Raw genomic sequence first — 14938 nt, forward strand, 5'->3', positions numbered from 1 at the left:
TCGATCCTGGAATTCCTTGCTTAAAGTTTCTTGTATTCCTGGTAACATAAGAGTTATAATTTAGTACTCAGCAACTTAAACAATGTGTGGAAACTGCTAAAGGGCTGTGATGTAAACAAAAATACATTTTTTTAAAAAGACAACTCCATTCTTAATTGATTCTAGTCCAGATATTCATTAGTGTACCTGGCCATCAGCGTACAGATAGATGAGATCAAAGGCGATGGCGATGGCAAACTTCCCTGTGATGCAAAGAGCGATGGCCAGTGCCTCGATGTCCTGTAGCGTAAAGAAGTGAGCCGGACTGTCGAGGACATCATTGCTTCTTTTTCACCCTACACATCTTACTCTGGATGAAAGCAAAGGAAAAGGTAAAAATAAAATGTATCACCAAAAAAGTTAGCAGTGACCTAAAAAAAAAACAATGCATACTAATTACAAAAAATATATTTAAAATTATCAATAACAAGCAGATCACTTTTGTTTCAGACCATCTGTATGATAATAAAACTTTTAACACTGGCTACACAATTTTAAAAGATAAGATCGTAAAAAATTACATACCATTACATACACATACTCTAGGAATCATAAAAGGTTTCTGATATTCTTTGATTAAAAAAAAAAAAAAAAAAAAGATTGACTATTGGATTACACTTCAAACTTTGGACAAGATTTCTTTGATGTAACTCCTGAACATGACCAGTAAATGGTGTCCTCTTCCCACTTTTGCAGCAGCCCTTCTAGGCGGAATATTCTACTGATGTTGTTTTTGTAGCTCTAAAACATCTCCCCGAACTCTAAATAATTATTTCATGACGGGATAATACTAGTAGGAGTGGAAATTTGTCCAAATGGGCCGTAATTTACTGCCATTTGTTTTGTAGCCCTTGTGCCAGCCTTTTCCTGTCTTTATCACAGTGTAAGCGCTGCTACAATATACAGAATCCTGAGTGACGATACAGTATGTAACCTCGCACTTAACCTTCAAACAGCCCTCTGTCCGCTTTCCAAAAAAATGCCCCCTCTCTAGAAGTCTAAAGTTCAATTTGGTCCTCATAAGGATAGAACTAAAACACACACACTGAAGGTTTCCAACAGTCTTCACTCCATAGTGTCCAACAACAACCACACACTATTTGGGGCAACAGTGTGGAAGTTCACATTAGCAGGCTGGCTGTTAAGGTTCAAGTGAAGTGCATTACACACACACACACACACACACACACACACACACACACACACACACACACACACACACACACAATACACACACAATACACACACACACCACTGCTCATGGATCTGTAGAGTTTTCTATTCCAAAAAAAAAACACAAGGGGTTTGTTCATGTGCTGGGTGGTGCAGAGGGAGCTGTTATTATGGCAGTTGGGACCTCCTCTCCACTGGCAAATAGGAAGCTGTTGGTGATAGAGGGCTGTTCCCAGACCTGCTCTGTTTGCCCAGTATAATAAAAATAGATTCCCTACTTTTCCAGCACCAGGTTGAACCCTCCAATTCCCAATTTTGACAGACTGAGAGAGGGAGAGAGTAGTTTTGCCTCGGTGTTGGCCATCTTGTTTATTTTTCCATAATGAAATAAAAATAATACTAACAAAACAACTTTTTATACAAAAAAAAAAAAAAATCATAATGTTGATTGTAAAACTGTTCAGAACTGAATGCTGAACCTGAGTACTGTCATCACCTGGTGATCAAATGTCATCACTGTTAGGAAACCAGTTGATTGTCATGATTTTTTGTCCTCCTTCAGATTAAAACACAACACAATGGTTTGATATGAAACAAATACATGCTAGTGCTGTACTACAATATTCAAAGCAGGTGAATACAACTCCATACTGTTGTGGTTCATTCCTGTCTTTGGTCCAAACATCTGGATATCGCACCTTGACTCACAGTAATGCAGTATTACTCTACATACTTTTCCTTCCATATGCTCAGCATCATACCCGGTATAAGCATGAAGAAAACAAGGTAACCAACTTACACACATGCACACAAATACACTCACAATAGATAACAAAGTTAAAGCTTAGCAATGGCATCTTAAACAAGATGGAATTGAGGATAATATCAAACAGTGTAAAATTCAAAAATACCTTCAAAATGATAGTTTCACAGTGATATCTAAAAGCGGATGACCTGAGATTAAAAAAAAAAAGTTGAAAAATTGAAAAGGTGACTTTAAAATAAATCGAAAATAAGGCACTTCTCTCATATTATAAAAATACATGCTATTGTTTTGATTGTGGTAATATGTATGGGATGTATTTCAATGTAAAATAACCAAGACAAAGCCATGATCGGCACTTACCATGAGGTAACTAAATCAGACTGCAGCATTTGGCATAATCACGATGACCTTTTTGCTTTACAGGAACTCTTATTTTTGTAGTTTCAGTCATTGGTCCTATCAATAATATAAACACTGTGCTCACCACAGTAACACGAAATCGGGGAAGTCCGAGAAGAAAGAAGTCCAGTGGGGAAAGAAACACTAGCAGTTAGCAACTTAAAGACTTCCTGTTCAAACTTTGACTTTCTGTGCTTGCCTTAGTTCTACACGCAATTTTCAAGACAAAGATGGTGTCAATAAATCTAAACTGTTAGTTTACTTTCAGCCTGTCTGACTCTGACTGTTGTTGTGGCAGTGGATCTGTGTTCAACCTTTGCAATTACTTTGGTGAGTTCAACATTATCATAACTAATAGGAACAATTGGCAAAACTACCAAAATAAGACTGAAGTTGTCATAAACTGAAATGATCCTTTCCTATTCTATCCTTCATGTTTCCATGGACACAGAAATTATGCAAACACACACAGACACAGACACACAGACACAGACACACAGACACAGACACAGACACACACACACACACACACACACACACACACACACACACACGCACACACACGCACGCACACAGTGAAGCCTGGTGGTCACTTTACAGAACAAAATGAGAACAATAGCATCATTTCAAGAGTTCTGATAAAAGCTTGTTTCTTTTTTCCAGACGATCCAATAAATCAATGGTGTTACTGTTTCATCATCTCCTCTCTCTTCGCTCCTTCTGTCTCATTCTGTTTTTCCAAAGCTTCTTTCGGTGTGTGTGTCCCTCTCTTTTTCCAGCAGCGTGCAGCTCAGGCCTTGACATCATGTTGGTTCATCTCCAACCCATCCTGTTTTTTGCGTCCCAGAGCCTCTGCCTCCTCCAAGGTGGTTGTTAGAGGTTTGCCCAGGGTTTCAGGCAACAGCAATGTCAGCACTCCGATAATGAATGCCAGGATTCCCACGATGAGCTGCACAGGGGTCATGATAAAAGGAAAAAAAAAAAAAGAATTTGCTAGAATTTACTCTCTTACCCTAGTAGATAAACTATGATAAATATGAACAGGGTACTAAGGTAACAGAATGGACAAGGTGAAAACAGGTAATTAAATATTAAAAATTTGTTGTTCTGCAAGAACAGGCCAAAAGAAAACATGTATACCTGAGGCAGATAGACCCAGACATCAGCCAGGTACACACAGAAGGGGGCCACCACACTGCCAACACGGCACATCATACTGCCACTACCTACTGCCAGAGACCTGGAGGGAGATCATGCACAAGGTCAGCAACATTAGAGAATCTTATGTCTGTACCCTGACATCAGGGTACAGACCTAAGGCCTACCACCACCAAAATAGAGGAAAAATCTATTACTGGAAACTCTCTGAACAGTAACATTACTTTTTGATCAAAAAGTGTACCATAAATGCAGCTGTACATAAAACACTGGTTGTTCTGTCAATGTATGATCAAAAATGTTTTTTTTAACTTTGCTGTTTCTTCATACATGGAAAGACACAAAACAACTTTAATGTGCCCATAACGATATCCTGTGGACAGGGGTAGACACATACAAAAACACATACAATGTTGATGACATTCTTGACTCGTCCTTCCTGTTTGTTTCCACTTAAATAATGCTTAAAAAACTGAGAACTAAGAAGAAGGTAAACAAAACTACATTAAAATATATATCAAATTGTGCTGTAGTGTGTGTTGGCAGGAATTTTACATTAAAGCTCGGGGAAACAAGCTAACTATTTGTCAGTATGACACCAGCTTTAACAGGCTACTGGTGGTTAAAACATCTATAAAATGACAAATTGCAAACTGATTCTAGGCCAGATATTCTATGTCTCGGGGATCTGTATATGTTTTGATTCAGTTTGTTGTTACCTGATGATGGTTGGATAAAGCTCACAGGTGTACAGATAGATGAGACCAAAGGCAATGGCGATGGCAAACTTCCCTGTCATACAAAGAGCGATGGCCAGCACCTCGATGTCCTGTGGAAAAGGGGTGGAGGGGTGAGAAGTGAGCTCAACAGTCATGGACATCATTTTGGCAGCATGTGATATTACAGCCAACGTCATTAACACTTGACTTTTGACCTTAAGACTTTTCATCAGACCACTGACTCTGTTAATAGTAAAGCTTTAAACACGAGACTCTTACAGCCCTCCATGGATGGGTGAAGTGAAGTTCATGCTGACTCAATTCTGCTCGATTACATTTTCTAATAAACTGATCTAATAAAGCGAAGGGATGATTGCTCCCTCAGTCACTCACTTTTAATTTACCTCATTATTAAACTTTGTAGCATGGGAACCACTTAAACAAAACTATTTCTATTCATGGCAGTGTAGATATAGATACGATACTGAGTGTTTAATATTTGCACATACATGTCTTTCATATCTGAATGTGTGTTTGTCATGTGTTTCAACGGTACACAGGCAAAGAAAAAAAGAAAAAGCTGTTCTTGGAAAGTGAGCTGTGACCTAAGGAGCCACTACGGCTTCTCTTACCAACACCTGGAGAACTACAACTGAGTCTGCTGCTGTGACGCAATAGATACAGACACCAACACCCGGCCCAGACTGACAATGCTAAAGATACACAGAGACAGGAGGGAGGCTGTGTGAGGTGATCCTATCCACATAAGCTATTTTTAAACTGCTGGCCTGAAACGAACCAGCTTTATTTTAGGGTGCTCTGAAAGTGAAGGTCTTTGTTACTTACTTACTTACTTACTACCCTGTAATTTATGAATTTGTTTATTAAATATTTTTGCTGTTAATCAGTCACTGCTAGTGTGTGTTCCCATGGTAGTAAAAGTATGTAGCCCCATGTGAATATATGACACACACAGGGCTGTTTGCGTGGCAAAAAAGAATCGTGTCCAGATGCCAGATTTGGCAGAAAGCTATGTCATGTGTCACCAGAGTGTAGTGCTTAGAAAAACTTACAGTGGTTACATGTGGACAAAATACAGATAGGGAACAAGTTAAGCCACTGAAATAAGTATAAATGTTTGGCTTTAGAGCGCAATTACTGTCACTCCCTAACTAATACAGTGCAGTGTCAGTATTTAGACAAACACAGCATTCAAAAGTAAAAGCACTCAGAGTAGCCATGATAAAAAAAAAAAAAAACACACTTTCTAAAGCATCAGACACAGACTGAAGATTTGACTGCTAGAGTTAGAAACACCAGCATTACAAATCTTCAGAAAGTTTAAGAAAACTACTTAACAAGTATGTAAAGAAAACCCAAGCCCAGAACAGAAGAGCACATCGTGCAAAGATCAACAGAGGGACCAACAGAATCTGAAGATTTCATTAACTTTGGACAGGAGCTAGCTAGTTGTTTCAGAGCGTTTCTAGTCTTTATGCTAAGCTAAGCTAAGCCTATGCTGGCTGTAGCTTAATATTTACTGTACAGACTTGAGTGTGTGTTGTATGTAAATCCTGTCACTAAGAAACTGTCACCAAATCAAGTTCTTGTACAGTATACTTATACAGTATACTGCTTCTACTCCTCTTCTCTCATACATTAGAGACCATGACATGTTTACCAAGGTAAGATATACAGTATAAGTCAATGTAGTTTACCAAAGAAAGTTACAGACACTCTGTGTGTGTTAAGTCAGCAGAGGGAGTTCACTAGATTGTGTTTCTCTGTGGAGGCCTGCAGAAGATACTACAGTGACACAATCAAAGAAAAAAAGAAAGATGCTGTCTCCACTGTTTCCACTGTCTGCGTGCGCTTGTTTTTCACGTCACACTTGTTGACTGCTCTGTTCAAAAAGGCTTTCAAGGTCAAAGGTCATATTTACTTGGACATTAAGTACCAGCTGTTAGCCAACCCAGCCATAAGCAGTACTAATTTGGGTCATAGCTCAAAACACACACACACACACACGCACACACACACACACACACACACACACACACACACTGGGAGCTGAGTGTGTCATATATCAGAGCTCAACAGTGAAAGTGGTCCAACCGCCCGGGGCAACGTCAGGACAGGACAATAAACTCCAGACAGATTGTGCCACTGCAGAAAATACTTAAGAAATATTACAGTAAGCCTGTTTCTGTTTCTGGCTTTCCCTGAAAGACCTTGTTGACACTGGAGTCACTGGCCTTGTTCTGACCTGGCATTAACCTGTAGGGTCTGACCACAAGTTGACGGCTCTAAGCACTTGAGTTCACACCTAGCACCAGAATACGTCTTCACATGCGTCTCTAGTGACAGATTGTGATCGGGTTTCAGTTCCCTGCTTTATATGCAAATACACATGTATGCATTGTTGTTTTAGCCAATGCGATTATGACAGACGTGTCTGTTATCAATGTGTATGTGTTTGTGTGTGTGAGAAGGAGAGAAAGAGAGAGAGAGAGAGAGAGAGAGAGAGAGCGGAGCAATGAGGGATTAAGTGAATCATTGCAATGTACACAGCTCTACAATAAAATAAGCTTGTAGTCATTTGAAACATTTTAGTGTCATTATGAAACTGTGTTGGGACTAACTAGACTGTGGCAGAAGATGTCAGTTGAGTAGGCGGTCCTTCAATGTGGCCAAGGGCGCCTTTGTGTTCACACAATGTTTGAGTGATTGGGTCTCAAATGCGTCCTCAATGCATCTTAGGAGCGTTCACACCTGTACTTAGAGCTGTCCACTTGTGATTGGATCCCCCAAGATACATTTTAATGCCAGGTCTGAACAGGGCCACTGTCACATGTGTAATGCTCCAAATGCAGTGAAACATCAGGATTTGACAAAAGTGGAAGTGACAGCACTTACAAATGACTGTGAGAAAGTTAAAATAAACATTCTTTGAATGAAAATTGGCCTGCATTGATTATGACACGAAGATTAGTGTGGTGTCTGGCTAGTTCCTCTAAATTTGGGGTCATATAGGTGCAAAAGTTTGTGACAGAATTTTTGTTACTCATATCTATGACTATTTTTATGGAGCCACTAAAAATTGTGCTGACACCAGTAGTTTTATAATCCCAAAGCAATAACAGTGTTGACTGCATCTATGGCTGCAACAAAGGAGAAAAACATGAATTATACCAACACTTAAATTTCTGAAACATATACATATACTGTCTCTCTCTCTCCCTCTCCCACACACACACACACACACACACACACACACACACACACACACACACACACACACACACACACACAGAGTTTTTGCACGTACAGCAGGCACCACAATGATGAGCATACAAGCCACCCCGGCCAGTAGCAGAGCTGGGGCACAAGTCTTCTTCCTTCCAATCCGGTCCATTGCAAAACAGCCAACCAGATACGAGGGGAGCTCCACTGCGCCTGGAAACAGCCAATCACAGCAGCTCTCAGTCTGAGGTTATCACGGCCATGACACACTGACACTGTGACATTCTATCCAGGGGACCTAAATAACTAGTTTCTAAAATGTTGGCAAAGATCAGCTTCCTAAATGTGCTCTACTGTAAGTCTCCAAAGGAATTAAGTGGGGATTATAAATGTTCCTACTGGATGTTAAAGGAAGCACATAATCAGCATTTTCTGTTATGTGTAAAGAGAAAGGAAGACAAAGTAAACCTAATGCAAACACTGCAACAAGCATATCTTCTGCTGAACAGCTAAAATTGAAATCCCAGACATTAATACTACCAAATGTGGTATTTATGATGTACATTTGTGAAAATAATAATTCACTATATATTAGCATTAGCATATATCAGCATTGCATGAGTAGTACATCGGTTTTAGATTTGTTTAACAACAAAAATGTTTATTACAGTACAAATCTTATTTTCTTAATTAGATAAAAAAGCAACAGCAAAACTGTTTAGTTGGGGCGGGGAGCTGTAGTTGTGGTGGGGAGCTGTAGTTGTGGTTTGCTGCATACAGAAAACTGCTCTGTTCTTGGAAACAGAGCAGTAAGCCACAATGGTGAACAGCAAAGAATCTTACTGCCTTCTCAACGACAAAATATTCTCCCAGGTGATATACGGCCTGGGATGAACATGATATTTGATAGTGTGCAGAACTAGCGTTATGGCAAAGACAGTTTTATTAGTATTCTGCCCCATTTGATAAACAGGGCTGAACTAAGCTCAGGGCTAATAGCCTTATTTGTTTACATGAGAAAAGGCTGATCTGTTATTAGATTTCCGTTTAAAATCCAAAGAGGTTCAGCAGTTGACAACAGTTCACAAACACAAAGGTATCTACATTCGAATGGCCGAAGCAGGACGTGTTATAGGTTCGTAATAGCATTACCTCCTCATTAGCCAATCACTTACCAGCAAGGAAGAGGTTAATGTATTGGTTTCCACCTAGGTTGACTGAGCCTAAAGAGAAGACATAGTAGCCCAAGCTGCCGATGAACCAGATGGCCCACACTGTGCATGTGCGGCCCGCCATCCTCCAGCTTCCAAACAGATCCAGGATGGACAGCTTCTTTTCACTCTGCGATGGCCGCTCCTCTGCCTCCTTCTCCAGCAGAGCTCTGCCGTTCTCTCTCTCCTCTGGCTCCAGGAGATCCTCTGCCTTCAGCCTGCACTCAAGGCCATTGAAGCGGGCAATCGCATCCAGCAGGGTCTGAGTGTCCTTGTAGCGGCCCTTGGCCATCAGGTAAAAAGGCGTCTCCGGGAACTTCCAGCAGAAGAACAAGAAGGGCGAGGTGCATATGGAGAGGATGATCTGGTAGATCCACCAGACCCGCACCAGGTAACCGGTCAGAGCCACCACCATGATGCCGACTGCAAAGGCCGCGTGAACGTGCATAGAGGTCCATGTGCGTACCTTGATGCCAGTGAATTCGGTAACGTAGACAAACACCACCACGAGGTAGCCACTGGACACCTGCCATGAGCAAAGCAAGGAAGGAGGACGGTGAAATGCTGAACTAAATTTATGGGCACTTTGTGTCAGTATTGTTACCACAGAATGCATAGTGTTAAGTTTTTAATTTTAAATGGCGTTTGTTATTTTTTTAGGCCATATATCCAGCAGTTGCAACTTTTACTTAACAGCAACAACTGCAGTCACAAGAATGTAAGAGTAGCACAAGTAAAAAGGAATTATAAAATCAGTTACACAGCTACATATAAAAATATAAAGTTTGCAAACATAAGCCACCGTAAGCTGCTAGTCATAATCAGACCAACTCAGACTGTAGCAGAAAAATTGAATGCATTGAAGTGAGAAAGGATGAATTTTATCACATATTAATTCAACTCTTCATTCGTAAAAGAAACAGTGTGGCTTTTTATCTTTTTAAACAAAGTTGAAATGGGCATTGTTACATTTTCCTTTTGTTTTTTACTAAACCAACTATTTGTCATTTGTATATACAGTACCATAATCACAGGACGATTTATATTCACAGCAGCAATATGTTGATATATCTGCAACTTAAGGGTAAATATGTTTAATTCTGTTTATTTAGCCAGATCTCTAAAAGAGAAATATTTCAATCATAGTGTAATAAATATGTCAGTAAGCTGTCCCTGCTTATAAGACAGAATATGCACTGTGTGTAGTGCGGCTGAGCAGTATGGGCCTACACTGTCTGAGAGTCTGACTCTGTGAAAAACAACAGCTGTAGCTGAGGAGGGCTGGGGGGGATGGTAGAAGACGTCGAGGAGTGAAACAGTGGGCAGACTGTAGGGGCTCTTTCAGGACAACTTTACTGCCATGTGGGCTTGTAACCGTAATGACTCCCTTCCTTTCCCTTGTAAACATGTTCTTTTATGCACATAAAATCACACAAACACACATTTGACTATACAAAGACACACTGAGGGCACCAATTTAGTCTCTGCCGCTTTACTGCCATGTATCCCTCATATTCCATATGATTTTTTTACTTTGGATATGGTAGTTTTTTTTTTTTAAGCTGATGCACCAACTTAGCTTTACCAGGACACAGGATCTGATTTAATTTGTAAGACGTATTCTGATGCTCATATTTTAGGTATTTTCCTAAAGTCCTGAGCAAGAACGTCAGTCATATGTAAATGTCATATTTATAAATACGCAGATATCTATGCGTGGCATGCAGAAAAACAGATCCTCCCCTTAACATCTATATCAATTTCTTTTTTCTCTCATTTCTGCTACTTTCATGCATATGGATGTAAATGGGTTCTCAAAACTATTACCACATGAAAAGACTATTCTAACTTATTTGCCAAGTAAATTCTTCTATCACAAACTACGCCCAGTAAGAGGACAGAAATACATTATACATACAGTTAAAGTTACACAGTTATATTTACTTATATTCATTTTATACACAGCTGGAGCAAACATTGTGACTTAGCTTGCATGTTGGCTTGACTGCAAAATGACTAACAGGAGGTGGCTCTTAATATATTCACAGAGAACATTAGCAACTGGCTGAGAGATTGTTTTGCAGAGGAACTTCCAGAAATCGGATACATAGTGAACCTGAAGAAGAATGTTCCTTTACAAGGAGAAGGTAGAAGGTAAGGGCACCTCCCTCGTCCCATGTTAACTTTTGCAAAAAGTCCAGAATGCATGCATTCATAAGAAACTTCTTTCAAAATGATAACATTTACACACTGACATTAGGGTTTTGAAAAAATTTCTCAAAATGCACTTCTACACTGGATTGCCTTTACAAGATAAAGTTCCTGGAACTGCTTTGGATTTCATATCGTAGTGAGGCCACTATCCTAATCCACGCTACTTAAGTTGCCATTCCCTCAATGGCGCCATCCACGGTAGAAAAGAAAACAGACATACAAAAACACACAACCATACACAGTACAGAAGTGCACATGCATGTGTGCACAGGTTGAACTCACCATTGCAAGGAGGAAACGAAGCACCACAAAGAAATAGTAGTTTCCAGAGAATGCTACGGCCACCCCGAGCCCAAACTGACAGAGGCTGGTGATCATCAGAATCCTCACACGACCAACTCTGGAGGAGAGAGAAACATACAGGTGAGAGGAAGGGAGAGGAAAACAGGGTGAGAGAGAGAGAGAGATAAATGGACAGAGGGACAGAGGAAAAAGTAATTGAGTTTATACAGTATGCTCAGGTAAAAAACAGGGAATCATTCATTTGCAACAGTTTGGTCAAATTCTGCAACGAGTATGATACACGCTTGGATAAAGAAATGTGATCCAGTTCTAAGACAAGTGAAGTTCTGCTTCAAGGTGTGTTAGCTGCAGGGCTACAAATGATGATTATTTTCATTACCAATCAATCTGCCACTTATTTTCTCAATTAATCAATGATTTTTTTAATTGACAAAACATCAAAAAATAGTGAAAAATGCCCATTAACATATCGTAGAGCAATGAAATGAACCAACAGACTGAAAATATTCAGTTTACAACAATGTAAGACTAAAAAAATTCTCATTTGAGAACCTGAAACAATCAAATGTTTGACGTTTTTGCTGTGATGATGGCAATGTTGTAAAGTAATATAAACTTATTTTCTGTGGTTCCACTTACAAGGTCAAACTGGTGGAACAATCATGATGCTCACTGTCTGAGTAAGTTTGAGTAAATGAGGCTTCATTTCATATCTTGCAGATCTGCGTCACTGAGCACCTGTACAACATCTAACCTCAATATTATCCAATTCTGTACAAACCATCATTTTTGCTTTTAATAAGGGAGAGATGCTCCACATCCCCTTTGGGTGCTCAGTGTAATTCATTGGCAGGCAGTCATCCAGGTCATGGTTATCCACAACAGGTTGAATCAAGGGCAACTGGACTTGGTTGTAGACCAACCGCTCTTGGATCAACGCCAGCAAAACTTGACCTCACAATGTGAGCCATAGCTACCAGACAGTGCCCACACCAGTGTAAGTGCACAGATAAAAAGCATAAAAATAATGATTAACCCATCCAAAATAACTACTGCCATAAGCATTTAATTCTAACCTCCTCTGTCTGAACTGTTAGCAGGATCCATAATAAGAGATAGTTGGGCAGACATCAAAGCAAGTGCCCCGTCGACTCTGCCCTCATCAGGCAAAAGTCCTACTTCTAAATGCTGACCACCTAAGTTCCGTTCTAGCCCAGCAGCTGGCTGTTGTGTGGCCAGGTCACCAGATCTGCCTGATGACACCTGATGTTCTTTTTCCACTCGCATCTCTTCTTCCTTTCCTTTCTTTCTCCGATCATTCACATCTATCATCCACTTTTCCTGTCACTCTCACCTTCCCTTTCCTACACCACACGCCTATGAGGCAACCACGGGTGTGCACTCAGTCCTTCGCTCACATACCCGTCACTGAGCATGAGAGAGGACAGTGTCATGTTTAATGCTGAGGCAGAAGTGCAGACGTGTCTCCTGAATTTATGACTGCATGTGTACAGGATTAAAAAGTCAGCCTCTCAACCTGCACGCTCCTTTCAATGCACACATGAAAAACAACTTCCTTATATGATGAAAATCATGTGTCTCACATGATATAATTTAACTTTTAAGTTTCCTCCGCCTTCTTCTCCACCCTGCAGTTCTTGCTTACCTGTCAGCAATGTCCCCAAACATCAGCGCTCCGATCAGCACCCCCAGCATGAAGGTGGGCTGGCACAGTTTGGCCAGCCACTCTTTCTCACATACCAAGTCCCAGTCCGTCACAATACTTTGCTGAACTTCAGAGCGGTCGTAAACAAAGTTTCCAACACAGGCTTTCACTGTTTTGTTGCCGTCAAAGTCATATGTAAACCCTTTGGGATCGATGCGCAGGGCGCAGCGGCACCGGCTTAGCTCCCACTGCTCTCCCTCAGACGTCCTCACCACCAAGGGCCCAGTCCCTGATTTGAAGACGGGCAGGACCTCTTCCAGACTTGAGACTGTCAGGTTACCGTACAGGACGTCAGTGATGTTGCCGGGCACACTGCACACAAAGTTTGGAGTCTCCACCAGGAAAACAGAGGCCAGGTAGTGGATCCCACAGGCTACGGCCTGGAAAACTGCTGCAAAATATAGACATGCCTGAAATCTGGAGAGAAAGAAAATACATTTCAAATATGTATATATATGTATATATATATATAGAATACATGTGTTGTATGGCATTTGGATTGTAATAATTGCATTAATTGTAATTGTAATACAACAACAACAAAAAACAAGTGCATATCAAAGATGCCATTAGATTTTATGTAATTCTTAAGACAGGTTAGAGTGTCCTGTGAGCATGTGAAATTATCTCATCCCTTTATTATCTCCTTATTTATTGACACATTTGTTGGTTTGTTTGTTTGTCAGAAGGATTAGGCTACACAAAAAGTACAGAACCAATTTGCAACAAACTTGTTGGAAGGATGGGGCATGGCTCAGGGACCAACCCATTAAATTTAGGTGTGAAACCAATTAAAGGGGTGGAGCCATGAATTTCTATTTAAAATCTCTTTCCTTAACATTATCGGATTGGACATTTTTCAACAATTTCCTTGAGGTTGGCCTTGGCGGAGGTACCAGTGTCATTCTAGCTTTTAAAATACATCCTCTTGCACAGAAATGTAAAATGCAACTTTATATAAACCACATGGTCGAGAAAAAAAAAACGTGGTGGTGGGAACGATCATATTTTGTTACACTTACAAAAGACCAAACAAATTCATTCAGTATGTGCTTTTATAAATCACTGTGAGAAAACCTAACTAATGAAGAAATTAAAAGAATTAAATGAGAATTCAAGAATTTCCATGACTTTAAAGTGGGAAGATAGGTTTGGGAGGCAAACCCAAGACAGCAAAGCCCACGTTCTGGCATTTGTAACTTTGCAGCAGATTTAAAATATGAGAAAATTATATTTATCTTGCACATCAAAAAAACAACATCTTTTTTCTATGGAGCCTACTTTTCACTGTCGTCCCACAGGGAAGCATTTTGTGATAATGAACGCATCCAAAAGTACAACTGCACACAACTAATGAAATGTAAATGGTAAAAAACCTCTTGTTGTTAGAAGTATTTGTTTTAAAAATGGCATAACTGAAGTTATAAAAATAACTTCAGTCGTTCAGCGGTTACTGGTCAAAAGCTACACTAACTGGTTATTGATGAAACCATAAAAAATACCCCCGAACTCGTTGAGAGAACAAGAGGAAATGTGCAAACTTCATAAGTCTGGAGAATAGTAGAAAATCTCTCCATACCTCTTGAAATGTCCGAGCTCGTCGAATATTCTTTCTACGCTCATTTTCTGACGGCGGCTCTGAGCGTCTCTCTCCCCGGCGACCAGCGGATTCTCAAGTCATAAACTGAGGCTTTTCACGGAGCCGAGTGAGGGTAGGAGGGGCGCACACACTCACACACACGTCTACACGCACACGTCTACACGCACACGTCTACACGCACACGTCTACACACACACGTCTACACACACACACACACACACACACACACACACACACACACACACACACACACACACACGCGCTTTCAAACGCGAAATCAGGGGTGGAAAACAGGCGCTTTGACTGGAGTCGATGATGTTTTGGAAAGTTTCTGCTGCTTGTTGTATCTTCTCTGATGGGTTCACTTGTATTTTGTAGCCTTTTAGA

General features: G+C 40.4%; 1 protein-coding gene across 1 annotated transcript; it reads right to left on the reverse strand.

Annotated features, from left to right (window-relative positions):
- Positions 1-1552: 1552 nt before the first annotated feature.
- Positions 1553-14687, reverse strand: slc22a16 (solute carrier family 22 member 16). The gene is made up of 8 exons (XM_023400502.2): positions 14531-14687; positions 12892-13368; positions 11205-11322; positions 8673-9234; positions 7583-7710; positions 4255-4364; positions 3518-3617; positions 1553-3326 (listed from the first exon to the last, which is right to left on the reverse strand). Exons 1-8 carry the CDS (start codon positions 14572-14574, stop codon positions 3168-3170), a joined length of 1698 nt encoding a protein of 565 aa, XP_023256270.1. The 5' UTR covers positions 14575-14687; the 3' UTR covers positions 1553-3167.
- Positions 14688-14938: the final 251 nt, after the last annotated feature.

Source organism: Seriola lalandi, unplaced genomic scaffold (assembly GCF_002814215.2).
Source record: "Seriola lalandi dorsalis isolate HSWRI2012SDOR001 ecotype SW California unplaced genomic scaffold, Sedor1 jcf7180002052504, whole genome shotgun sequence".
In the NCBI taxonomy this organism is placed as follows: Eukaryota; Metazoa; Chordata; class Actinopteri; order Carangiformes; family Carangidae; genus Seriola; species Seriola lalandi.

Coding starts and splice junctions, on each gene's coding strand:
- slc22a16 (XM_023400502.2), bottom strand. CDS start 14,574: ATGAGCGTAGAAAGAATATTCGACGAGCTCGGACATTTCAAGAG. Junction 9,235..11,204: donor TTCGTTTCCTCCTTGCAATG/GTGAGTTCAACC, acceptor TGCTCATGGCAG/GTGTCCAGTGGCTACCTCGT. Junction 7,711..8,672: donor CATTAACCTCTTCCTTGCTG/GTAAGTGATTGG, acceptor GGCTGTTTCCAG/GCGCAGTGGAGCTCCCCTCG.